This window comes from Rutidosis leptorrhynchoides, unplaced genomic scaffold (assembly GCF_046630445.1).
Source record: "Rutidosis leptorrhynchoides isolate AG116_Rl617_1_P2 unplaced genomic scaffold, CSIRO_AGI_Rlap_v1 contig27, whole genome shotgun sequence".
In the NCBI taxonomy this organism is placed as follows: Eukaryota; Viridiplantae; Streptophyta; class Magnoliopsida; order Asterales; family Asteraceae; genus Rutidosis; species Rutidosis leptorrhynchoides.
This window is the reverse complement of record NW_027266515.1, coordinates 56,762-83,619: the sequence shown is the minus strand read 5'-3', so window position 1 is coordinate 83,619 and position 26,858 is coordinate 56,762. Positions and strand designations below refer to the sequence as shown.

Genomic DNA, 26,858 nt, shown 5'->3' with positions numbered 1-26,858 from the left:
TGACTTTAACCATTTTCGTACAAGTTTGTCCGCCATAATACAATTTATGAATCTAAGACGTCCTTAGCAATGGATTATTTATTTTTGGTACAAACACATAAGACAAGGACTCATAGCAATATCTTGGTTCCCGCTCAATGCTCAGCAATCGCCGCCATGATTTCGTGGGCTTTGTACATGGCTTCCAATGGCAACGCCTTAGGCATATTCATTCCTTCTTCACTTGTTCTTTTCCATTCAAAACACTGGATCAACGATCCCAAAGCCACATTGATCACCCGTTGGGCCATGTTTCCACCTGGACAGGCTCGCCTCCCAAGTCCAAATGACCATAGCTTGCATTGTCCATTATCTTCATTTTCAAATCTTTCGGGTCTGAAACTTTTCGGATCATCCCACAACTTCGGATCCCTGTGAATGCTCCATATATTGATGAATACTATGGTTTGACTAGGTACATCATAACCGCCTATGATGCAATCCTCTGATGACATGTGTGGAACTAGAAGTGGTGCCGGTGGTTTCAAACGTAGAGTTTCTAATACAATGTTTTGGAGAAAAGGAAGTTTTGCAATGTCCGTCTCCTGTATCAAGCGTTCTTGACCAATCACATTATCCAACTCCTCAATAGCTCTTTTTAAGGAATGCGGATGACTAATTAAAAGGGACATTGCCCTTGCCATTGTCGAAGCAGAAGTATCGGTGCCTGCTATAAGCATGACCTATAGAAGAATATAGAGCAAAAACAAATTGTCATTACATTGTTGAAATGGAAGAAATGATAAAAGAGTAATAATTCAAACATTAATATTAGAGAAATCTTACTGCAATCCATAAGTTATTAGATCGGCTATTATAAATGACTTCAAAATTAACAATTGTTTACAATTTAATTTGTATATCCGCATAAATGCGTGAGTAATAGGCCAGAACTTTTGTTTACTTCAAGAAGGAAATCCAGTTTTCTGTACGATGAGATTATTGTGTCCAAGGAACTTGAGAGAATTCAATTTTACTCATTACCTCATAACCATTTTCCTCTAATTTCATAAATATACTATTGAGTGAGGCAATAGATAGAGAGACTTTTTATATTGCTATTCTGAATAGTTAACAGAAAACAAATATATCCATGATTTCAATCTCAACCTTTTCCTGGAAAAGATTCAGTTACACCTATCAATTACTTAAGACGAATCATAATTATATGCTGAACTTAATGCAAAAGATGATTGACAACATAAGAGATCTATGAAATCGTTCAAATTTAGGCAGACTTGTTTTCTTACTTTTAACTATTTGAGATTGCAATATTTGGATCTATAGATATATCTAGACAATGTTATGTGTTGGTTTTTACGCACGCTCTTTGCTCCTTTTTCTAATTTGAGAGCAGGGAAACCTATACTTTCGCAAAACCTAAAACATTCGTCCATTGATATCCCTTTGATTATAATTATGTAAAGAACGAGTTAATTGATCACAACAAGAATTTACATCTTTTTAAGCAGATGTTTAATGTCAGAATCAACTTGCAATATTCATTCTCAAGAAAACTATCACTGTCAATGAATGTACACACGTGTTTCTAGGGTTTTCAATGTTAGGACATGCTGTCTAAGAGAGAACAGATTCAGCAATCTAGATACTAAATTGTCAAACTACTATGATGCACAATCAAATACTTTTTTACATATTTGTTTTGCTCTCTAATGATTAGTAATATTAAAATGTTGCATGTTAAATGGAGTAGCCTAACAAAATCGTCCATGTCAATGATTTCCATAGTGAGGATTGGATGCAATAGATACAGGATTTTTTTTGGATAATTTTCCTATTGATTTACCATAGGACCATAATTAATTTTGTATTTTTTAAGACAATGGATGATCCAGTTTATATGTACGCAGTATTCCATGATGAGGATGAGATGCGAAAGATCGTCGAATTTCTACGTACCAATAGTAGCCCTTTGATGATCTCATCAGTGTAAAACTCGGGCTGCTTCTCTTGCAACAAAAGCAAATGATCCAGCACGGTCTCCCTACTCTCTCCACTACATATTTTTCTGCGACTATTTCTCTGTTCTTCAATCAGATTTTGAAACAACTCGTCCGATCTTTTGCGCAACCAAGTCACCCTCTTCTCATAATTCCTTAAGAACAACCTCAAGATACTCAAATAATCCCCTGGATACGCACTAACAGCATATTCCACAATTTCAGACATGATCTCGCGAAACACCTTCGCCTCCTCGGCATCGGTCACATCTTCCCCGTAATACCTCTTCCCAGTCAACATCCTCATAACGATGTTGAATGTCATCTCCCAGAAGATCGGTTTTAGTTCCACCTTAGTGAAGTCGTCCCCAGATTCTGAGGCTCTTTTGTTTAGATTAAGCAGGAGTCGCTTGATTTCATCCCTCCGAATGGGCAGAAAGGAGTTGAGACGGGCCGAGGAAAAGATCTCAAGAGTACAAACACGGCGGAGACTACGCCATTGTTCTCCGTACGAGGCAAAGACGACAATCGTGTTGTCATACCCAATGTGCCTGCCGGCGACAGTAGAGGGGCGGTTGGCAAGCGTGATGTCGTTCTTAGTACAGCATTCTTCGGCTGCCTCAGCCGATGAGACGACAACCACTCGGCGGTAGCCGAAGCGGAGAGAGAAGACGGGGCCGTAAGATTGGGAGAGGGAGTGGAGGGTTCGGTGGAGGGGGTGTTTCAGGAGGTGGAGGTGGCCCAGGATGGGGATGGAAGGTGGGCTGGGCGGAAGGTTTTTCGGTTTCTTGAACCATGAAGAGAAGAGCTTGAGAGTGAGGAGTAGGAGGAAAGCTAGAGGAAGGGCAGTGTAGAGCGATGAAGTCTCCATGGTTGGGACAAACTTGGTATTGGGGAAAGGCTACGGTGTCCATGCTTCTTATATAGAAAATAGTTGCATGCTCCTTGCTGGTGACCCAAATATATATATAATCTCAAACATGGGAGAGAAAGCTCATCAATCGTCATGAACCTTGAAGAAGAGACAGTTGACATTCGGCAAATTCGTTGGTAGTAATTAGATCCCAAACGATTTTGAGCCAAAATTACCAAATATATATATAATCTCAAACATGAGGAGAGAAAGCTCATCAATCGTCATCAACCACAAAAAGGAGACAGTTGACATTTGGCAAATTCATCGTTAGTAATTAGAATTTATCCCAAACGATTTTGACCCAAAATTTCTCAATTGTTTAGCCGGCGGGAAAATATAAGATTATTATAGGAATTTAAATTTAGTTCGAAATATTTTAATAGTAGAATTTCTGTGGATTTTTCATTGCGGCAGTTCAGTCGGGCTAGGTAAACTCATTCCATGCTCTTTGTAGTCCTAGATCTTCAAGTGAAAATGCAATTAAATTTTTAAGTTGAAGTCTAGCCCAAAATTTTCACTGTGGTAATTAAGTCAACCTATATGTCATGATCCGCAACGTGACGTGACAAAATGCCATCTTATTCCTTTGACTTTTCTTTATTTTCTAGTTTTCTTTTCTTTTCTTTGTTCTTTCCTTTCCTTCTTTTTTTCATTGAGAGGTCCTTTTACTGTTGATCATCTTTAGCCTCTCAATTGCTCGCCTAAAGCTCCTAAGGTGCTCGTCCATCGCGCCGGCTACTAGCCAGAGCACGGAATGAGCTTACTTAACTTTGGGAAAAAGTCAGGGCTTACTTCACCGGGGCACACACGATGGGCGACGGTGGTTCTTGGCAGAGCTAGGGTTCGTTTAGCTGACCGATGCCGCTTACGCCACTATTGATAGAAAAGTAGAGAGCCGTCACCACATTGATGGTCGCAGCCATGCAACGAGATCTCATGACCCTCGCCTCAATGCATAAACACCCCTCACACAGGGCACCGACGCATGGAAGGCCGTATAAAATGCAACTTTTAGACAAATTCGGGGTCTAACATGCACCAAAAACAAGGATTACTTCAAGTTATCATCGATTTTTACGGAATTTGTCATGTTCCCGTGCGTCATCGGATGGAGCGTGCTTCTTAACAACCTGTCATTATCCCGTGATACGCCTCCATGAGTTCATGTCCCTGTATCATAAAAGATAAAAATAAATTATGACAAGAAGGATTCAAAGTGTACGGTTAAAAAAAGAAAAGGAAAAAAAAGAAAAGATAAGACTTGGCATTCTTTCTCTAGTTCCAGTCAAGGTACTCTAATAATGGACATCTAGCCTATAATTAAACATGTCAAACGGGTGGGTTGGGTCACGTCATAAATGATCCAACTTAAATTAATCTATTAACTCGTTCTTAACCCATTTGTCACTAAGGTAAATTTATTGACACATATTGACACATACCCAACCCAACTCGACCCATATTACTAAAATACTTCCATATTTAACTAAAAATAGAAAAATTGATTTCTTTTCATTTTTTTAAAAATATATATTGTTAAAACACTCCCATAAAATTACAAAATTAATGGATAAATTATATATATTTTTAATTGAAGCTTCATTTATTTAATGAAAAATGTCGTATTTTTGAAAATAAGAATATTTTCCAGTGTTTGTTTAAACTTGAAAATAAATTTAAAAAAAAATTCTACTTGGTATAGAAAATTTGATTTTCTATGCACTAATTTTAAGTACTTCTGTTTTTATTTTTATTCTTAAATATAATTTTTTTTCTTTATTTTTTCTTGTTCTTTTTCTTCTTTCTCCTTCTTCACCTGTCAATGTGATTGGGTGAGGATTGCTTGGTTTGGGTCGCTCATAAATTATATAACTTAAATTGACCCATTAACCTGTCCTTAACCCATTTGTCACTAAGGTAAATTTATTGACACATACCCAACTTGACTCGATCCATATTACTAAAATACTTCCATATTTAACTAAATATAGAAAATTTTGTTTCTTTTCATATTTTAAGAAAAATCATATTGTTAAAACACTCCCATAAAATTACAAAATTAATGGATAAATTTCATAATTTTTTTTTTAAATTGAAGCTTCATTTATTTCATGAAAAAAGTGGTATTTCTAAAAATGATAATATTTTCCAGTGTTTGGTTGAAACTTGAAAATAAATTAACAAAATTTTTGCTTGGTATAGAAAATTCGATCTGATTTTCTGTTCACTAATTTAAGTACTTTTGTTTTTGTTTTTATTTTTAAATAGAATTTTTTTTTCTTTTTCTTTTTCTTCTTTCTCCTTCTTCACCTGTCCTGGCCAACCTCGCCATAGGTCGATGAGGCTTGAGCTCGCCCAATTCCAATGAGCCAAGCCTCGCTGGGTTTGGGGGAGGCTCCACCTCACTAAATCTAGCAAGGTCGAGCTCGCCTCGATGCCGATGATGCTTAGTCTCACTAGCGTTGAGGCTAGCAAGATCAACTCACTAGATATGGTGAGATTGAGCTCGCCTTAGGCTAGTGAAGCTCGCCTTAGGCTAGTGAGGCATTGGCCTCACTTGATCGACGAGCTCCAGGCTCACCAGTGTGATTGGGTGAGGACTACAACCTAACCTTCTCGGGAAGGGTCAGGCATCGGACTTAGTAGGGAAAAAAAAAAGTAAACAAAAGAAAAGGAATTAACAATAAAATAAAATAAAAATTATTTAAAAAATCGAAAATAAAAAAAAATGATAAAAACTATTCAAAAAGAATGATATATCCTTAATGTGTTGACTCAACTAATAACCTTTATAAGTTAAATGGGTTGTAAATGGGTTGTAAATGGGTTTAAAGAAAACCCATTTATCATTAGACTTACATACATCTCAAACTCATTAACAACCCAATCATTAAAACTTAACTACCCCATATATGACAAATCTTATTGGATATGGGTTCAAATTGGTTTTCAACCTATTTTGACACCTCTACCTATAATTGGCACTTTTGAGTGGTGGACCTTCTGACCAAATAGAGTATGCACTCTAGCATCATCAAACCGGTGGCATTCACCATGTTTTTATTTATGTTTTGACAAGCTTGTGATATGTTTGGATTACATAGCTAACTCTATACTCAGGCCTGAATTCAAGGCAAAAAAAATAAAAAGAGATACACTGCCTAAAAAGTTTAAATTTATTATATGGATCGCAATTCAAGTTTGGACCTTCTAATTTAATTGATATAGCCATAAACTTTTTGACGATTTTCTTTTGTAATCCATCCAAAACAATTTAAAACGGAAATCCTAATGTGGCGGTTTAGTTAATAGTGGCTATTCTAACTGACATGCGCAACTCCACTCGAAATATTTTTTTTGTATTTTTCCCTTTCTTTTATTTATTTTATTTTCCTTTTTTTATAACTACAAATGGTCTCCTTCTTCATACTCCCCTTGTAGAACTCGACTAGCAAGCGCTCCGTAGTCGATGATCTCACGACATTAGCCCTCCTGTTGAAGAGGCTGACCCTAAACTCCTCTTGGCAATAGAGGAAGGTGTCAAAGAGTTTCTAAATCTAGGCGACAGAGAGCAAGTTGCCAGTGGTGACGGTGGAAAGGTCGAGGGAGCGACCAACAATTTGCCTTTAGAAGGTCTTGAGCTGAAGCTCTTGGGCGTGGCCTTATGGTGGTGGGGCTGCATGGAGTGGGCGGCAACAACCTAGTCGTGGTGGAGGCAGAAAATGGAACGGCTGACATGGGAGCCTAGTAATATAATGCGCGCATCCTCTCACATGGAAGATTTCGCAAACTGCATTAAATCAAAACCGATTGAATTGAGCTTGGGTTGTGATGTTAGGGAAATCCCTTATGATGTTTTGAAGATGACAAAATAAATCAAATGCTACTAACATGTTTGATGGTTGAGTAATAGACCATGCAGATGATAGAACATGTAAAGGATATTGTCAAAGTGTGAAGACGACCAGAAGACTGAACGTAACATATGCCCAAAGTATATTATGAAGATTTCCAGACTTCTGTGTTAAAGTCTGAAGACTGCCGTGTCAAAGTCTGAAGACTGCCAGACTTTAATGTCAAAGTCTGTTCTACATCAGAAGTCTGCTCACTCTGACTAATTACAGACTGAACGTGAATGATGAACCAGAAGACAGACTCTATGCTGAAGCTGAACCAGAAGACAGACTCTATGCTGAAGCTGAACTGGGTACAGACCTTAAAGCTAAATCTGTTCAGAAGCAGATATGTTCAGACCCAAATTGTAAAGTCTACAGACCCAGATTGTAAAGTCTACAGACTCAGATTGTAAATTCTATGGCTATCAGACTTTACATCCAGACTCGACAGAACGTAACTCAAGCCCAATCATATAACGGCTAGTGATCTGGTTTGGATTCCACATCAAGATTGATTTGATTGACTCAATCTATTTGATTGACAATTGGATCTTGAAGACAAGATCTTTCTATACGAAGAAGCTTTACTTATGGAAACCAAGATTTCGTTTGTATGGGTGATCGGAATCAATTTGGGATTTTACCTTTGTCACTCAACGGCTACCAAATCTTCTAGATACAGAGCTGTCCAATGGGTATATTGGAAGACGATTCTCCGGGATACTGTCCAACGGGTAGTTTGGAAGTGGAGAAGTATTTAAGGAGATCATGGACCGATGAGCAAGTAAGAGACGGAGCGTAGAATTTATAATTCCAAAGTCTGAGCGACTTTCGATCATATACTTGTCTCTTGAGAGCTTAAACGTTTGTAATCGTGAGAGAAATACCAAGAGAGTGACTTAGTGAGATAGTGTGATCTACTAAGTGTTTGCACTCAGAGTTGTAATCTCTTGTTGATTGCATAGTGGAATCCAGCCAAGAAGGCTGTTAGCTTGGGACAGTAGACGTAGGCTTGGATTAAGCCGAACCACTATAATTTCTGTGTTCTTATTCTCTTCCCTAACTCCTTTATTTTGTTCATACTAGCACTCTCACGTGATTCCTCGAAGAAGAAACAACGATTTTGTAGAGAATTGAGCCAACGTAATCAGGTGAGTTCATCCAAAATTAGGGCTAAAAATAAAGTAGAGAGGGAGAGACCCGAACCTCCTACCTATGATCATCGCCTTCTCCACTGCCTCCATTCTCGAGGAGTCTATTGTTGCAATCAACCCTCCCTTCATCGTTCATAGGCAAGGGCTATGGCCTTCAGCAATAAAGTGAAAGCAAGCGAGGACACAACAACCAGTAAATTACGAGGGGCTCACCTAGGGCCCACACTATCGAATCATTAAAATAGAGTAAGCTCGCATATCCCAAATGTATACATGAATGTTTGAAATAGAGCTAGTGTGCCGTGCCATCAATACAACAATGGTAGTGGTGGAGTGACAAAGGGACAATAGTCACATTCAAGTGGCAAAGCCAGTGCTAATGGCCATGATGGTGACATCTCAGATGCTAAACGGACTTAGGCCCATTTGATTCAGCATTTGGAAGGGGTTTTTAGGCTCTAAGGGGATTTCACCAAATGCAAAGGCGTTTGGGTCAATTTTTTTTGGAGGACTTTTGTAAAATGCAATTATATTTTCAAATGACTCTAAGGGCCTTTTGCTCAAAATAGTTCTGGAGGTCCTACATCATGTGAGAGTTGCCCTTCCCAGCCCAGGTGAGGGTCCCTTGCTTGCATTAAGCAAGGGTGACCCTCACTCAACGTCAGCAATGATAGTCCTCACCTTTCCCTTCGCCATGGCCGACAAAGGTAAGAGAGAAGAAGAAAGAAGGACAAAATTTTAAAAAGTAAAAGATTAAATTGCTCTATAGTTTAGGATAAGTGTGTCACACACATGCAAGTTTAGCATTTTTTGTATCACGAAGAAAAAGTTTGGGATAAATGTGTCAAAATTTGCAAAGTTTAGGATTTTTGTGTCATAAAAAAAGTTTGGAGTAAATTTTTTATACTAAGAAATGTTTGGGGTTTTCTATAGCTTTTTCCCAAAAAAAAAAAAAAAAGACACAATTTCGAAGTCTTCTTAGCCTAGATATGATAATGAAAAAAAAAAGAGTATAGTTTTCCAATTTTCAAATGGTCAAGTAAATGTGAAAACATTAACAAATCATTCGTGTTGATAACATGTCTCAAATTTGAACTAGTAAATAAAACTCAAATCAAGTAAGATTTTTGTTTGAGTAACTATTCCTCCCAACCTCCTTCAAAGTTGATCACACAAACTCATAGCATATCTTCAAGTGTTTGGATCGTCCTTTCCAATTGGCCATCTATCTATGGATGATAAGTTGTGTGTTACACTAAAGCTTCTTTCCCATGATGGTTTGAAGACTCCTCCATATTAACTTATCATGCCGACAATTGCTTCAGGATCTCAACGGCAAGGTTTGAAGGGAGCTTGGGGTCATTGTCGACAGCGGTAGAGGAGGGACTCATGATGATCACGCATGGGTTGAGAAGAAGAGCAAACCCAAAATGGAAATGATCTATCCAGGTTGAGTCATGCAAGTGCGGGTGCTCTCCGTGCCTCCCGCGGGCTGCGGCAGGGACATGTACGGTACAAAAGAAAGACAAGTTGAAGGTTAATGATTGTTCCAATCTGTACGAACCTAGGTTGAGGTGACAGCTGGCCCCTACTAAAGATCCCCACAGCAATAAATGCAGTGCAATGAGTGTCCATGATAAGGTAACTTAACATTGGGCTTGCCCATGAATTCGAAAATGGAATCAATCCATCTACATCAAATTCATTGCACATGTCCTCATGGCAGGTCCAATTCGATTTCTTCTTGTATTATTCCGCACCATCGACGCCCAACGGCCATACAGTTCCAAAACTGCACTCATCCGCATGTCCATATATTTGATCACTATGAGGAAATTTGGAAAATAGAATTGTATGTACTTTGATGTGCACTTTGACAGTGCTAGTACGAACACCTAGAGGAGGGTGAATAGGTATGAAAGCAAATTTTGCAAAAAACAGTGAAAAGCTTTACTTTTAATCTAAATCTGGTCAACAATAGACTTTGCAAATGAAATCAGACTCTAACAATTAAATAAAGTTACGAACAAAATAAAAGAGTTCAAGGAAGAAATAGAAAACAATGTTTATAGTGGTTTGGCTTAAACCAAGCTTACGTCCACTCTCCCACACTAACAGCCTTCTTGGTTGTATTCCACTATGCAATCAACAAGAGATTACAACTTTGAATGCAAACACTTAGTAGTAGATCACACTATCTCACTAAGTCACTCTTTTGGTATTTCTTTCACGATCACAAACGTTTAAGCTCACAAGAGACAAGTGTATGATCGAAGGTCACTCAGAATTTGGAATTATAAATTCTACGCTCCGTCTCTTACTTGCTCATCGGTCCTTCATCTCCTTAAATACTCCTCCACTTCCAAAGTAGCCGTTGGACAGTATCTCAAGGATTGTCTTCCAATCTACCTATTGGACATATTTGTATCTAGAAGATTTGGTAGCCGTTGAGTGATAGAAGTAGAATCCCAAATTGATTATGATCGCCCATACAAATAGAATCTTGGTTTCCATAAGTAGAGCTTTTTCATATATAAAGTTCTTTTTTTCAAGATCCAATTGTCAATCAATTAACTTGAGTCAATCAAATCAATTTTGATGTAGAATCCAAACTAGATCACTAGTCGTTATATGATTGTGGCTTATGTTACGTTCTATTGAATTTGGATTTTAAAATCTGAGTGCAATAGACATTACAATCTGAGTCTGAGTGCAATAGACTTTATAATCTGGGTCTGAACACAGTCTAAATAAGTTCAGCTTCAGCATAGAGTCTGTTTTTTGGTTTTTCATTCACATTTAGTTTGGAATTTGTCAGAGTTGGCAGACTTCTGATGTAGAACACACTTTGACACTAAAGTTTGGCAGTCTTCAGACTTTGACAATATCCTTTACATGTTCTATCATCTGCATAGTCTGTCACTCAACAATTAAACATGTTAGTAGCCTTTGATTTATTTTGTCATTTTTAAAACATCATAAGGGATTTCTCTAACACACTTTTAGTCCAAAAGCGGCGGCGAGCTCCCATCAATATCATGGCTGATTGATGTAATTGATATCCCAGTCTATTACAATCTCACAAGGGTAATTTTGTGTTTTTCCCGAGAGGTTTATGGGATTTTCTTGCGTATACTACATGCGAGAGACTTCTAAATGTTGAACAATACAAAAAGAAATCGAATTGGCAATATCATTTCTACTGCATTGAATTTGGCTTTGAATAGACAACAACTTCAGGCCACCTAGACTTAAACGAAGGGTTGCTAATGGGATGGAAAGTGAGAAAGCATGTGAACTTTAGTGCCGGCCAATGAATAATATGAACGTAATCCTAGTGCAAACTTGACTTAACTAATGTTCTCCGAGGAAATTACTCAGCATTTTTCACTTGCCAAATGAAATGGAACTCAAGACTCTGTAAAAGGAGAAAATAGAAAGAAAAAATACATCTATATCGTTAGAGTTAAATCATAGAAAAACTTAAACTGGTATGACTTAAACATGTTTACCACAAATTATCTTAGGACAAGTAAAAACTCTCAAAGTGATACCATTGTCCCAATTTTTCCTTCCTTTACAATTTCATCCAATTTTGAAGGTAGACATCCTCTGTGGTAGCTAATGAGGCTAACGAGGTTTGCATGGTACACTTATGTGACATTATCTCATGCACCACTCCCAGTTTTTGCTGAAGGAGAAAAGAACTCCTTTTCCCAAGCTTGCTCGCTTCTCTAGAACTCTCTCTCTCTCTCTCTCTCTCTCTCTCTCTCTCTCTCTCTCTCTCCTCTAGGATGACGCTAACTGTCCAACTGATCATCTTGACTGAGCGTCATTGGCTTTATAGATATGATGGGATTCACAAAAAATTCAATGGAATCCTCATTGTCGATGATCACTGTAACTCTCAATTTTCCTAGTAACAGTGGGTGCTTGCAAAGTGGTTGATGTTGATTAATCAAGAAAATGAAAGATATAAGGAAAGTGTCAGCATCTTTAATAAGCAATTCATGCCAATGACTTGCATCATCTCGAACTAAAGTTTATAAGGAAGTTTCCAATCCAATATGACAAAAAAAGACAAAACTTGGTTTTGGAATCATATTGACGTGATAAAACAAGCCATTAACAAAGTAGATTTCTTGACGGAAGCGAGAGTCTTTTCTCTCTCCCTCTCTCTTTTCTCTCCATCGTCTTCTTCAACCTTTAGCCATAGTGAGTGTTTGAGGTAGTCTCACCATTCCCTTCCTCTTTTGTTGTTTTGTTTGCGTTTTATTGTTCTTTTCTTTGTTTCTCTCTCTCTCTCTCTCTCTCTCTCTCTCTTGATTTAGATTTAAAAGCTCTCTTCTCTTAAACTTTTATGATCTATTTCTAGATCTGGGTGCTTTCCTGATCTAAATTTAGAAGTTTAATAAATATGCTTTTGGGGATTCAATACTCCTCTGCTCTATTTGTGTATAGGTTCTCTACCTTCAGATTTAATGATGACTACAAGCGTTTTGGCATCTCATTGAATCACAAATATTTGCTCATCCACATGTTAGATCTATTTTTATTTAATCTATTTAGGTTGTCTTCGTATGGCAATGGTGTAGAGAAAGCCGAACCTAATCACACACCATTAACTGGCAACATCATAGTTATGAGAAAAGGAATTTTCAATGTGTGCTCATCATTGATAAAGGCACATGAACTAGTGATGGTCGCCAATCTTTTTGGCTTGATAGATCCATTTTTGCGGAATGAGTATGCGCTTAATTTTGCTAATGCCCCGTTAATCCTCTCAAATTTCTAGATTTGGCTTTGCTTTTCAATTTCTTGCTCTATTTTGATTTGCTTTGTTATGAAGATTACGTACTTCTAATATATCATTTTGAGCAATGAATATAAGTTTCTTTTGACCAAAAGAAAAAATCAAAGGAGATTAATGTGAATTGAGAGTATTTACTGGAAGTGTGTTTGTTTCGCAAAAAATTAATGATTTAGAAAACATTTTCCAAAATTTGATAGCTTGTATTGCTTCCAAAACAGAATGAAAGAAAAAAAAATTCATCATTTACAAACAATGCTTAGATATAATTTGCTGTCGATACCAATATATATATATATATATATATTCATCAATGAATTTTTTCAAGTAATAAAAGTAAACAATTTTTTAACAAAATTATTTTTAAATTATTTATTTTTCATGAAACAAATAAAGCCTAAATATCAGAACATGTTAGGCATTACCAAGGAAAGAAGAAAATGCTAAGATGACCAGCGTGTATGACCAGTAAAGAAGCAAAATTATTAGATGAAGTGACAACACTAATGCGAGAATGGTTATGGCAGTTGACGATCATTGCAATTCATTGATTAGAAACTTTATCAATATTTCACATCACTAGTCATAACCAATCATTGGCTTATGTATTATTTATGGGATTGAGCTTGAGAACAAAGAACATAACTCCAGAAGGTAAAAAGTTATTCCTTTTAATGCTAATGATTCCGATGCAGAGGACTTATCCTATAAAGATGTATAATGTGCCCGAACAACCTGGTGCCGTCAAGCTTGGCTGTTATACAATCCATAGGCCAAGCTATCATTCTTTTCTCGGCTTAAGTCTCCACTAAAGTTGTCTGATTGTAAGCACAAAGACTGCGACGTAATTGAACAATGGCCACTGAACCAAAGTTTTTGTGGGGTTCTTTGATGTTCCTCTTTAGCAGGGAGAGAGAGAGAGAGAGAGAGAGAGAGAGAGAGAGAGAGAGAGAGAGAGGAAAAGGGAAAGTTCCGGCCAGCAGCAATTTTCTGAGAACAAGCCCTTAAAGCTTCTTCGAACTCTTCCATACAGTCAACGACTTGATTGGTGACAAAGTGTGGAGTAATTAACCTCGACAATTTGTAGGATTTGTATATTTTATTACACCCACATATTTATCATTTCATGATAAGTTACCGATCAACGTAACTAAAAATGAGTGATACTCTACAATTGAAGTTGGTCCACATAATCGGTATACTAAGTGATATAACAAACTGTAAGTGAACATATAAACGAATGAACTTTGTTAAATAATTGAATAGCTTACCCTGTCACTCCGAAGATTAATTTTATACATTAGTCTCAATACGCAATCTTAATTCATTAAAATTTACATCTATCAAGGGTCATTACATTTCTACGAAGAAATCCAGCATAATTTTTATTTTTATTTTTGGTTTTTCCACATATAAAAAACTAAATTGTATGCAATGCTTGACATACGAATTTAATCCTAAATTATGTTTACATGACCTAATTCTGATATGACGTGCAATAATGACTTGACGTAAACTATACGATATGAATGTAATGCAATTAGTCTATAGGACATGCACATGATACTTTTTTTTAGGGTTTTCATTAAAATTGGTAACTAACAATTACAAAAACAAAAATCTATATATTATTTAAAATAAGCTAAGAAATAGAAGAACCTAAATCCTATCTTAATTTGGATGCCTATCTCTTGCAATTCAATTTAAAAATCATTATGATACCTAGATATTATCTAATCATGCATTTAATTCAACTGGGAAAATATCCTATCTAATACTATTATTTAATCTTATCTAGAAAATCAATACCAATCTACATGATATGCAATCCTTTTGCGATTTTTAAAAGCCCTACAATTATATAAATTTAAAATAAAATCTCACATAATCCGCATGCACAATCCACAAAGCTTTTAAATAAAAGAGCTTGAGAGTGAGGAGTAGGAGGAAAGCCAGAGGAAGGGTAGTGTAGAGCGATAAAGTCTCCATGGTTGGGACACACTTGGTATTGGCGAAAGGCTACGGTGTCCACGCTTCTTATATAGAAAATAGTACATGTTCCATACTTGGTATTGGCGAAAGGTTACGGTGTCCACGCTTCTTATATAGAAAATAGTACATGTTCCTTACTTGGTATTGCCGAAAGGCTACGGTGTCCACGCTTCTTATATAGAAAATAGTAAATGTTCCTTGCTGATGACCCAAATATATATGTATAATCTCAAACGTGAGGAGAGAAAGCTCATCAATCATCATCAACCACAAAGAGGAGACAGTTGACATTCGGCAAATTCGTCATCAATAATTAGAATTTATCCTAACGATTTTGACCCAAAATTTCTCAATTGTTTAGCCGGCAGGGAAATATAAGATTATTATAGGGATTTAAATTTAGCTTGAAATATTTTAATAGTGGTATTTCTGTCAATTTTTCATTGCAGCAGTTCAGTCGGGCTAGGTAAACTCATTCCATGCTCTTTGTAGTCCTAGACCTTCAATTGAAAATGCAATTAATTTTTCAAGTTGAAGTCTAGCCCGAAATTTTCAATGTGGCAATTAAGTCACACCCATATGTCATGATCCGCAATGTGACGTGGCAAAATGCCATCTTCTTCCTTTGACTTTTCTTTCTTGTTTAGTTTTCTTTTCTTTTCTTTGTTCTTTCCTTTCCTTCCTTTTTCATCGAGAGAGGTCCTTCTACTGTTGATCATCTTTAGCCTCCCAATTGCTAGCCTAAAGCTCCTCAGGCGCTCGTCCATCGCGCCGGCTACCAGCCAGAGCACGAATGAACTTACTTAACTTGGGGAAAAAGTCAGGACTTACTTCACCGGGGCACACACGATGGGCGACGGTGGTTCTTGGCAGAGCTAGGGTTCGTTTTGCTGGTCGATGCCGCCTACGCCTAAGTAGAGAGCCGTCACCACATTGATGGTCGCGGCCATTCAACGAGATCTCACGACCCTCGCCTCAATGCATAAACACCCATCACGTAGGGCACCCACGTATGGAAGGCCGTATAAAATGCAACTTTCAGACAAATTCGGGGTCTAACATGCACCAAAACAAGGATTACTTCAAGTTATGATCGATTTTTACGGAATTTTTCATGTTCCCATGCGTCATCGGATGGAGCGTGCTTACTAACAACCTGTCATTATCCCGTGGTACGCCTCCATGAGTTCATGTCCCTGTATCATAAAGATAAAAATAAATTATGACAAGAAGGATGCAAAGTGTACAGTTAAATAAAAAGAAAAGGAAAAAAAGAAGATAAGACTTGGCATTCTTTTTCTAGCTCCAGTCAAGGTACTCAAAATATAGAAAAATTGATTTCTTTTCATTTTTTTAAAATATATATTGTTAAAACACTCCCATAAAATTACAAAATTAATGGATAAATTATATATATATATATATATTTAAATTGAAGCTTCATTGATTTCATGAAAAAAGTGGTATTTTTGAAAATAATAATACTTTCCAGTGTTTCTTTAAAACTTGAAAATAAATTAAAAAAATTTCTGCTTGTTATAGAAAATCCGGTTTGATTTTCTGTGCACTTATTTAAGTATTTCTGTTTTTATTTTTTTGTATAAATATAATTTTTATTTCTTTTTCTTTTTCTTTTTCTTCTTTCTCCTTCACCTATCATGGCCAACCTTGCCATAGGCCGATGAGGCTCGAGCTCGCCCAATTCCGACAAGCCAAGCCTCGCCGACTTTGGAGGAGGATCCACATTATGGTGAGCTTGAGCTCACCTCAGGCCAGGAGGCATTGGCCTCGCTGGATCGATGAGCTCCAGGCTCACCAGTGTGATTGGGTGAGGGCTGCAAACCTAACCTTCTTGACAAGGGTCGGGCGCTGGACTTAGCAGGCGAAAAAAAAAATGTAAACAAAAGAAAAAGAATTAAAAATATAATAAAATAAAAATTTATTTATAAAATCAAAAATTAAAAAAATAAAATGATAAAAATTGTTCAAAGAGAATGATATATCCTTAATGCGTTGACTCAACTAATAACCTTTATAAGTTAAATGGGTTGTGAATGGGTTTAAAGACAAACCCATTTATCATTAGACTTACATACAACTCACACTCATTAACAGCCCAATTATCTACCCCATATATGACATACCTTATTGAATATGGGTTCAAATTGGGTTTTCAACCCATTTTGACACCTCTACCTATAATTGGCACTATTGAGTGGTAGACCTTCTGACCAAATAGAGTATGCACTCTGGCATCATCAAACCAATGCCCTTCACCATGTTATTATTTATGTTTTGACAAGCTCGTGATATGTTTAGATTACATAGCTAACTCTGTACTCAAGGCCTGAATTCAAGGCAAAAGAAAGAAAAAGAGATATACTGTCTAAATCATATACTTTAATGAGAAAAATTTAAGAGGAAAATCAAAATTAGGAATTACCCGAAAGTGCAGAGCTCATTTCACTGCCGCTACCACCGCGGCATTGCCCACCTCTCGCAACAGCTGCTAGTCCTTGCACAACCAGTCGCCCAAGATTTCGTTTTGAATGACCCTCACCATGACTCGCCTCTGATGCTCATACAACATTAGAATATATTTTGAAAAATTGCTTTCAGTTAGCTAAAGGGATAAAAAGGTTCACTCAATTGCAATAATTTGTTACAAATATGTTATCCATATGTAGCCCAAATTTTAACATTCCGAATGACATAATAGATAAACTTATCTTATCAATATTGATATCACTTCAAACTAAAAAGGAGAGGTTGACTAATAAATCCACAAATGGCCTTTTTTTATATAGCCACTAAGCCATTGAGAATCATTCAAGTCAAGGGGTTGACTAGCATGAATCGTCGCTGGCGAGAAATTTATCTAATATCAACTATGTGTCCTCTTCGTAATGACGATAGAGGACAATGAGTTGGCCTTTTTTTTTTTTAATCGATAACTGCATTAACCTTTATCTTATATCCGCCGGCAATTGAATATTACTGTGTCCTTTTCATTGTGACGATGGATAATCATGACTCCTTGGCCGTACGGGCAAAACATGGTTTTTGTTTTTTCCCTCAGCGTGAGAAAGATTCGAAATGAATCTCCACTTGTAGTGTTATTATAACATTTTGATGATTCTTCCCCCATCAGATATTATATAAGAGGTAAAAAGCTTGATCGGGACAGCTTAAATGTATTTTTACTTAAAGAAGTATGACTATATTGGTTCAATTAATAAATTTAGAATTAAATCTATATTTGTATAATTAATTTATAACTTATTGTGCAATCCTCTTGCCATTAAGGACACGAATGATAATCATTTTGTTCTTAGAAACAATTACTGATAAGAAATTAGTTTTTTATTTTTTTATTTTTTGAATGAGTTTTTGAATAAATATAAAAATCTAATAACAACACAAAATCTTTACTTCCGAAATAGAAAATCATTTGGTAAGCCTTCTTATATATCTCCCTATCAAGCTATTTTCCATTCATTGTGATTCAATCTTTCATGAGACAAATTATCCTCAATCAATTGAATTGAAAAAGTCGATTTCTACATTGACGGGCAATGGCCGGCAGCAAGTAGTGGACGCGAGGACGAGTAATGAAAAATGTTTTTATTTCTATTTCTATTTCAAAAAAAGAAAGGTACAAAATTTATATTTCTCATTTCAGTTTCAAACCTATTTTTAAGATAAAAATTTGTTTTAAAAATAGAAAAAATACTAAACGTAATTCTATTCCAAACTTGTTTCTAGGAGCTAAAAAATTGAAAAATGAAAAAAAAAAAATTTATCATGTGCATCCTAAACCATTGAAAAACATTCAAGGTGGGTGGTTTATTATCATGAATCTTTGAAAGAAGTACACCCCCAAATGTCAAAACTTGGCACGAGCAAGTGTACCTTTTGGAACTTGTGTCAAGTTTTGGCACTCATAATTTATCTAATGCCAAATGTGTGTCTACTAGATGATGATGATTCGTGACCATGTGTGGACTCTCTTTCCATAATTTCATTAACTTTTTTTTTCCCCGCATGCAACAGATGGTCGATACTAAAAAGAAAAACATGTCATAATTGATAAAAGGTAAGACTTTGGGCAAGAGTTGCAACAAGTCAACTCCACTTGGTGAGAAGCATCGGAGTGAGAGAGTACTATTTAGGCACTCCACAACCTTCGCCAATACCAAGTTTGTCCCAGCCATAAAGTTCAACTCCACTTGGTGAGAAGCATCCTATCACTCTTTCCTTCCTCTAACTTTCCTCCTCCTCACTCTCAAGTTCATCTCTTCATGGTTAAAGCAACTCAAGTAGCACTGATACTGACATGCAACACGCGACATAACACAATACAATATGTCGACATGTCATTTATCAAAAAATAGAGAATTCCGATATATTAGAACACATTGTATATTAAATATATATTTTTATAAATACATGATAAATTATCATTTTTATGATTATTTTAATCAAATTAATTTGATATAATTCACAAATAAATAAATAATCAAAAACATTAATCCACTAGTTATTAATATCATTCATTATTTCAATTGACAAATTCAATTCCATTCCAATAGTCCATAAAACTTGGAGGAAAAAAAACAATTATTACTCCGAACTCAGGTATTAGAATGTGTCAGAAGAAGAGGAAAAAAATAAATTTATGAGTTGAATTTGGTCTCATGGGCAGACTTATAAGAGAAAAGAAGATTAGTTTTTCTTATTTCCTGAAATATTATTTTTTATTTTTATTTTTTATTTTTTACATATTTATATTTTGTAATTTATTGAAAATTTTTAAAATTGGCCTCGTGCGTATCAAAATTCCAAACTCGCATGTCGAAATTTCAAACTTGTGTGTTAAATAGTGTTGGGAGAATTAATCAAGTATCGAATTTTTTGACACCCATTAATCGAATATCGAAAAATGTTGGATACATGTCGGAGTATCCAACTCCGCCACGACCCAAAACCTCCCGAAAAGTGTGAATGCTTCCTCAAAAGCAACCCAAAAAGCTCCCGCCGAGTCCGCCGTCCATTCCCATCCTAGGCCACCTCCACCTCATGAAACTCTTCCTCCACCAAATACTCTACTCCCTCTCCCAATCTTACGGCCCCATCTTCTCTCTCCACTTCGCCTCCTGCCAAGTGGTCATCGTCTCGTCGGCCAAAGTGGCCGAAGAATGCTGCACTAACTACGACATCGTCCTTGCCAACAGCCCCTCCACCGTCGCTGGTGGGAACACTGGGTACGACAACAGGAGCCTTGTCTTCGCCTCCTACGGCGAACAATGGCGCAATCTCTGCCGCTTTTGCACCCTCGAGATCTTTTCCTCAGCCCGTCTCAACTCCTTTCTGCCCATTCGGAGGGATGAAATCAAGCGACTCCTGCTGAATCGAAACAAAGAGACTCAACCTCATCATCTGGCAACGACTTCACTAAGGTGGAGCTAAAACCAATGTTCTTGGAGATGACATTTAACATCGTTGTAAGGATGCTGACTGGGAAGAGGTATTTTGGGGAAGATGTGACCAAAGCCGATGAGGCAACGGTGCTTCGCGAGGTCATGTCCGAAATTATCGAGTATGTTGTCAGTGCGTATCCAGGGGACTACTTGAGTATTTTGAGGTTGGTCTTAAGGAATTATGAGAAGAAAGTGTCTAAGTTGAGCTAGAGATCGGACGAGCTGTTATAGAATTTGATTGAAGAACACAGGAATAGTCCCAAAAAAGCAGGTGGTGAAGAGAGAAGGGAAACCGTGCTGGATCACATGCTTTCATTGCAAGAGAAGCAGCCCGAATTTTACACGGATGAGATCATCAAAGACCTTATAATGGTACATAGAAATTCGACATTTTTTTTGCATCTCATCGTCGTCATGGAATTCGACAATCTAAACTTGTTGTTTCTAATCCATAGAAAATGTTTTCAGCATATCGATTAGTTTTTCATTATTCAAATAATGAAAAAGTCCAAAAACAATCTTTAAGATACATTTTTCTTTCCAACAAACTAATCTACATGAAAGTGTCATGTTTCGTGCACCACGAGGACATGCTCTATTGGTAAACTATGATAATATCAAGGGTATTTGGGTAACAACGCATCTACGATTCGCGTCCCTATTTCATATAACATAAGTGACAGATTATGATAAGAACAAAGCAAGTCCGTAGTTGTAAAACAAAAAACAAAACAAAACCAAAAAAAAAGGGAAGTTTTTGCATTCTCTCTTAAATTCCATTAAGCGGACTACGAGAATGGACATCTCTCCTATTAAAGGCCCTATTGAGTGGTCGAACTTCCTAACGTCTATATCATACTCTATAGCGTCATGAAATTGGTGCCCTTTCACACTCTTTCTTCCCTTTTTTTCTGTTTTGACGAGCTCCTGATTCCTCTGTCTAAATTACAAGACGAACACTGTATAAAGGCGAAAAAGGAATAATACTGTATTGGAAGATAATGCGCGTTGTGTTTATATTTTCAAGAACCCACTTCGTTTACTAAAAAAATTGAGATTTTTCGGAGAAAAGAAAGGCGCCAACTTGATGAATGAAGCACATAAATAAATGTGCACATTTTGGCAGAAAATCATAGTGATGGGAAAATACCGCTTGGGTAAAAGTCGGTGCCTTTTTATGCGATACTTGCAAATTTGGGCCAAAATTATCTTTCGAGTGAAAATTGGTGTCATTCCATGCAAAAGTTAGGACCAGAGGTTGCCTTGGAGACTAGAAGCGGCAAATTTTTGCAAAAAAAATTGAAAAAATATAAATTGGGAAGAAGTTGATACAATTATGATGTTAGAAAAATTATATGTGGGTTGTTTCCAATGAAATTATTTGGAGCAAGAATTGATATTGAGAAGTTTAGTGAGAGGAACAACTTTTGGCTGTGGTGCATTAAGACATGTGCCATATTCATAACGCAGGGTTTGGCGAAAGCATTGAATGGGAAAAATAAATTGTCAGAAACATGAAAGAGGCCGATAAGGTAGATAACGAGACTTATCCAAATGACTTTAACCATTTTCGTACAAGTTTGTCCGCCATAATACCATTTAAGTGTCTAAGACGTCCTTAGCAATGGATTATTTATTTTTGGTACAAACACATAAGACAAGGACTCATAGCAATATCTTGGCTCCCGCTCAATGCTCAGCAATCCTCGCCATGATTTCGTGGGCTTTGTACATGGCTTCCAATGGCAACGCCTTAGGCATATTCATTCCTTCTTCACTTGTTCTTTTCCATTCAAACACTGGATCAACGATCCCAAAGCCACGTTGATCACCCGTTGGGCCATGTTTGCACCTGGACAGGCTCGCCTCCCAAGTCCAAATGACCATAGCTTGCATTGTCCATTATCTTCATTTTCAAATCTTTCGGGTCTGAAACTTTTCGGATCATCCCACAACTTCGGATCCCTGTGAATGCTCCATATATTGATGAATACTATGGTTTGACTAGGTACATCATAACCGCCTATGATGCAATCCTCTGATGACATGTGTGGAACTAGAAGTGGTGCCGGTGGTTTCAAACGTAGAGTTTCTAATACAATGTTTTGGAGAAAAGGAAGTTTTGCAATGTCCGTCTCCTGTATCAAGCGTTCTTGACCAATCACATTATCCAACTCCTCAATAGCTCTTTTTAAGGAATGCGGATGACTAATTAAAAGGGACATTGCCCTTGCCATTGTCGAAGCAGAAGTATCGGTGCCTGCTATAAGCATGACCTATAGAAGAATATAGAGCAAAAACAAATTGTCATTACATTGTTGAAATGGAAGAAATGATAAAAGAGTAATAATTCAAACATTAATATTAGAGAAATCTTACTGCAATCCATAAGTTATTAGATCGGCTATTATAAATGACTTCAAAATTAACAATTGTTTACAATTTAATATGTATATCCGCATAAATGCGTGAGTAATAGGCCAGAACTTTTGTTTACTTCAAGAAGGAAATCCAGTTTTCTGTACGATGAGATTATTGTGTCCAAGGAACTTGAGAGAATTCAATTTTACTCATTACCTCATAACCATTTTCCTCTAATTTCATAAATATACTAACTTTCATTTTGAGTGAGGCAATAGATAGAGAGACTTTTTATATTGCTATTCTGAATAGTTAACAGAAAACAAATATATCCATGATTTCAATCTCAACCTTTTCCTGGAAAAGATTCAGTTAAACCTATCAATTACTTAAGACGAATCATAATTATATGCTGAACTTAATGCAAAAGATGATTGACAACATAAGAGATCTATGAAATCGTTCAAATTTAGGTAGACTTGTTTTCTTACTTTTAACTATTTGAGATTGCAATATTTGGATCTATAGATATATCTAGACAATGTTATGTGTTGGTTTTTACGCACGCTCTTTGCTCCTTTTTCTAATTTGAGAGCAGGGAAACCTATACTTTCGCAAAACCTAAAACATTCGTCCATTGATATCCCTTTGATTATAATTATGTAAAGAACGAGTTAATTGATCACAACAAGAATTTACATCTTTTTAAGCAGATGTTTAATGTCAGAATCAACTTGCAATATTCATTCTCAAGAAAACTATCACTGTCAATGAATGTACACACGAGTTTCTAGGGTTTTCAATGTTAGGACATGCTGTCTAAGAGAGAACAGATTCAGCAATCTAGATACTAAATTGTCAAACTACTATGATGCACAATCAAATACTTTTTTACATATTTGTTTTGCTCTCTAATGATTAGTAATATTAAAATGTTGCATGTTAAATGGAGTAGCCTAACAAAATCGTCCATGTCAATGATTTCCATAGTGAGGATTGGATGCAATAGATACAGGATTTTTTTGGATAATTTTCCTATTGATTTACCATAGGACCATAATTAATTTTGTATTTTTTAAGACAATGGATGATCCAGTTTATATGTACGCAGTATTCCATGATGAGGATGAGATGCGAAAGATCGTCGAATTTCTACGTACCAATAGTAGCCCTTTGATGATCTCATCAGTGTAAAACTCGGGCTGCTTCTCTTGCAACAAAAGCAAATGATCCAGCACGGTCTCCCTACTCTCTCCACTACATATTTTTCTGCGACTATTTCTCTGTTCTTCAATCAGATTTTGAAACAACTCGTCCGATCTTTTGCGCAACCAAGTCACCCTCTTCTCATAATTCCTTAAGAACAACCTCAAGATACTCAAATAATCCCCTGGATACGCACTAACAGCATATTCCACAATTTCAGACATGATCTCGCGAAACACCTTCGCCTCCTCGGCATCGGTCACATCTTCCCCGTAATACCTCTTCCCAGTCAACATCCTCATAACGATGTTGAATGTCATCTCCCAGAAGATCGGTTTTAGTTCCACCTTAGTGAAGTCGTCCCCAGATTCTGAGGCTCTTTTGTTTAGATTAAGCAGGAGTCGCTTGATTTCATCCCTCCGAATGGGCAGAAAGGAGTTGAGACGGGCCGAGGAAAAGATCTCAAGAGTACAAACACGGCGGAGACTACGCCATTGTTCTCCGTACGAGGCAAAGACGACAATCGTGTTGTCATACCCAATGTGCCTGCCGGCGACAGTAGAGGGGCGGTTGGCAAGCGTGATGTCGTTCTTAGTACAGCATTCTTCGGCTGCCTCAGCCGATGAGACGACAACCACTCGGCGGTAGCCGAAGCGGAGAGAGAAGACGGGGCCGTAAGATTGGGAGAGGGAGTGGAGGGTTCGGTGGAGGGGGTGTTTCAGGAGGTGGAGGTGGCCCAGGATGGGGATGGAAGGTGGGCTGGGCGGAAGGTTTTTCGGTTTCTTGAACCATGAAGAGAAGAGCTTGAGAGTGAGGAGTAGGAGGAAAGCTAGAGGAAGGGCAGTGTAGAGCGATGAAGTCTCCATGGTTGGGACAAACTTGGTATTGGGGAAAGGCTACGGTGTCCATGCTTCTTATATAGAAAATAGTTGCATGCTCCTTGCTGGTGACCCAAATATATATATAATCTCAAACATGGGAGAGAAAGCTCATCAATCATCATGAACCTTGAAGAAGAGACAGTTGACATTCGGCAAATTCGTCGTCTGTAATTAGAATGTATCCCAAATGATTTTGACCCAAAATTGCCAAATATCTATATATATAATCTTAAACATCTCAAACGTGGGGAGAGAAAGCTTATCAATCGTCATCAATCACAAAGATTAGACAGTTGACATTCGGCAAATTCGTCGTTAGTAATTAAAATTTATCCCAAACGATTTTGATCCAAAATTTCTCAATTATTTAGCCGGCGGGGAAATATAAGATTATTATAGGGATTTAAATTTAGTTCGAAATATTTTAATAGTGGTATTTCTGTCAATTTTTCATTGCGGCAGTTCAATCGGGCTTGGTAAACTCATTCCATGCTCTTTGTAGTCCTAGACCTTCAATTGAAAATGCAATTAATTTTTCAAGTTGATGTCTAGCCTGAAATTTTCAATGTGGCAATTAAGTCAACCTATATGTCATGATCCGCAACGTGACGTGGCAAAATGCCATATTCTTCCTTTGAATTTTCTTTCCTTTTTTATTTTTTTTCTTTTATTTGTTCTTTCCTTTCCTTCTTTTTTCATCGAGAAATGTCCTTTTACTGTTGATCATCTTTAGCCTCTCAATTGCTCGCCTAAAGCTCCTCAAGCGCTCATCCATCGCTTCGGCTACCGCCAGAGCACGGAATGAGCTTACTTAACTTAGGGAAAAAGTCAGGGCTTACTTCACCGGGGAACACACGATGGGTGACTGTGGTTCTAGGCAGAGCTAGGGCTCGTTTTGCTGACCGATGCCGCTTACGCCACTATTGATAGAAAAGTAGAGAGCCGTCACCACATTGGTGGTCGCGGCCATGCAACGAGATCTCACGACCTCGCCTCAATGCATAAACACCCCTCACACAGGGCACCCACGCATGGAAGGCCGTATAAAATGCAACTTTTAGACAAATTCGGGGTCTACATGCACCAAAACAAGGATTACTTCAAGTTATCATCGATTTTTACGGAATTTTTCATGTTCCCGTGCGCATCGGATGGAGCGTGCCCATTAACAACCTATCATTATCCCGTGGTACGCATCCATGAGTTCGTGTCCCTGTATCATAAAAAATAAAAATATATTATGACAAAATGGATGCTAAGTCTACAGTTAAAAAAAAAAAAAAAAAAGAGAGGTAAGACTTGGCATTCTTTCTCTAGTTCCGGACAAGGTACTCTAATAATGGACATCTAGCCTGTAATTAGACGTGTCAAGGGTTAGGTCACGTCATAAATGATCCAACTTAAAATTAACTTATTAACTCATTCTTAACCCATTTGTCACTAAGGTAAATTTATTGACACATCCCTAACCTAATTTTTTAAGAAAAAATATATTGTTAAAACACTCTCATAAATTTACAAAATTAATGGATATATTTTATAATTTTTTTTAAATTGAAGCTTCATTTATCTTATGAAAAAAGTGGTATTTCTGAAAATAATAATATTTTCTAGTGTTTGGTTAAAACTTAAAAATAAATTAAAAAAATTTCCGCTTGGAATAGAAAATCCGATTTTGATTTTCCTTGCACTCATTTTAAGTATTTCTGTTTTTATTTTTTTAATATATATAATTTTTATTTCTTTTATTTCTTTTTCTTTTTCTTCTTTCTCCTTCTTCACCTGTCATGGCCAACCTTGCCATAAGCTGATGAGGCTCGAGCTCGCCCAATTCCAACAAGCGAAACCTCGCTGACTTTGGAGGAGGCTCCACCTCACTAGATTTGGCGAGATCGAGCTCGCCTCGACATCAATCATGCTTAGTCTCTTTAGCACTAAGGCTAGCAAGCTCATCTCACTAGATATGGCGAGCTTGAGCTCGTCTCAAGCTAGTGAGGCATTGGCCTCGCTCGATTGACGAGCTTCAAGCTCGCTAGGGCGATTAGGTGAGAGCTCAAACCTAACCTCCTCGAGAAGGGCCGGGTGCCGGACTTAGTAGGGGAAAAAAGAGTAAAAGAAAGAAAAAAAATTAAAAATATAATAAAATAAAAAATTATTTAAAA

At 37.0% G+C, this 26,858-nt stretch overlaps 1 protein-coding gene and 1 pseudogene across 1 annotated transcript; both read right to left on the bottom strand.

The window, feature by feature from the left end:
* Positions 1-134: 134 nt before the first annotated feature.
* LOC139882431 (cytochrome P450 81E8-like) lies at positions 135-2,871 on the bottom strand. The gene is made up of 2 exons (XM_071866752.1): positions 1,960-2,871; positions 135-722 (listed from the first exon to the last, which is right to left on the bottom strand). Exons 1-2 carry the CDS (start codon positions 2,869-2,871, stop codon positions 135-137), a joined length of 1,500 nt encoding a protein of 499 aa, XP_071722853.1.
* A 19,066-nt stretch (positions 2,872-21,937) lies between these two features.
* LOC139882430 (isoflavone 3'-hydroxylase-like) lies at positions 21,938-24,681 on the bottom strand (annotated as a pseudogene).
* Between the last annotated feature and the right edge of the window lie 2,177 nt (positions 24,682-26,858).

Excerpts from the sequence above, each read along its gene's own strand:
- LOC139882431 (XM_071866752.1), bottom strand. The coding sequence starts at position 2,871 with ATGGAGACTTCATCGCTCTACACTGCCCTTCCTCTAGCTTTCCTCCTA. Across the intron at positions 723-1,959 it reads TCATCAAAGGGCTACTATTG|GTCATGCTTATAGCAGGCAC; the intron begins GTACGTAGAAAT and ends ATTCTTCTATAG.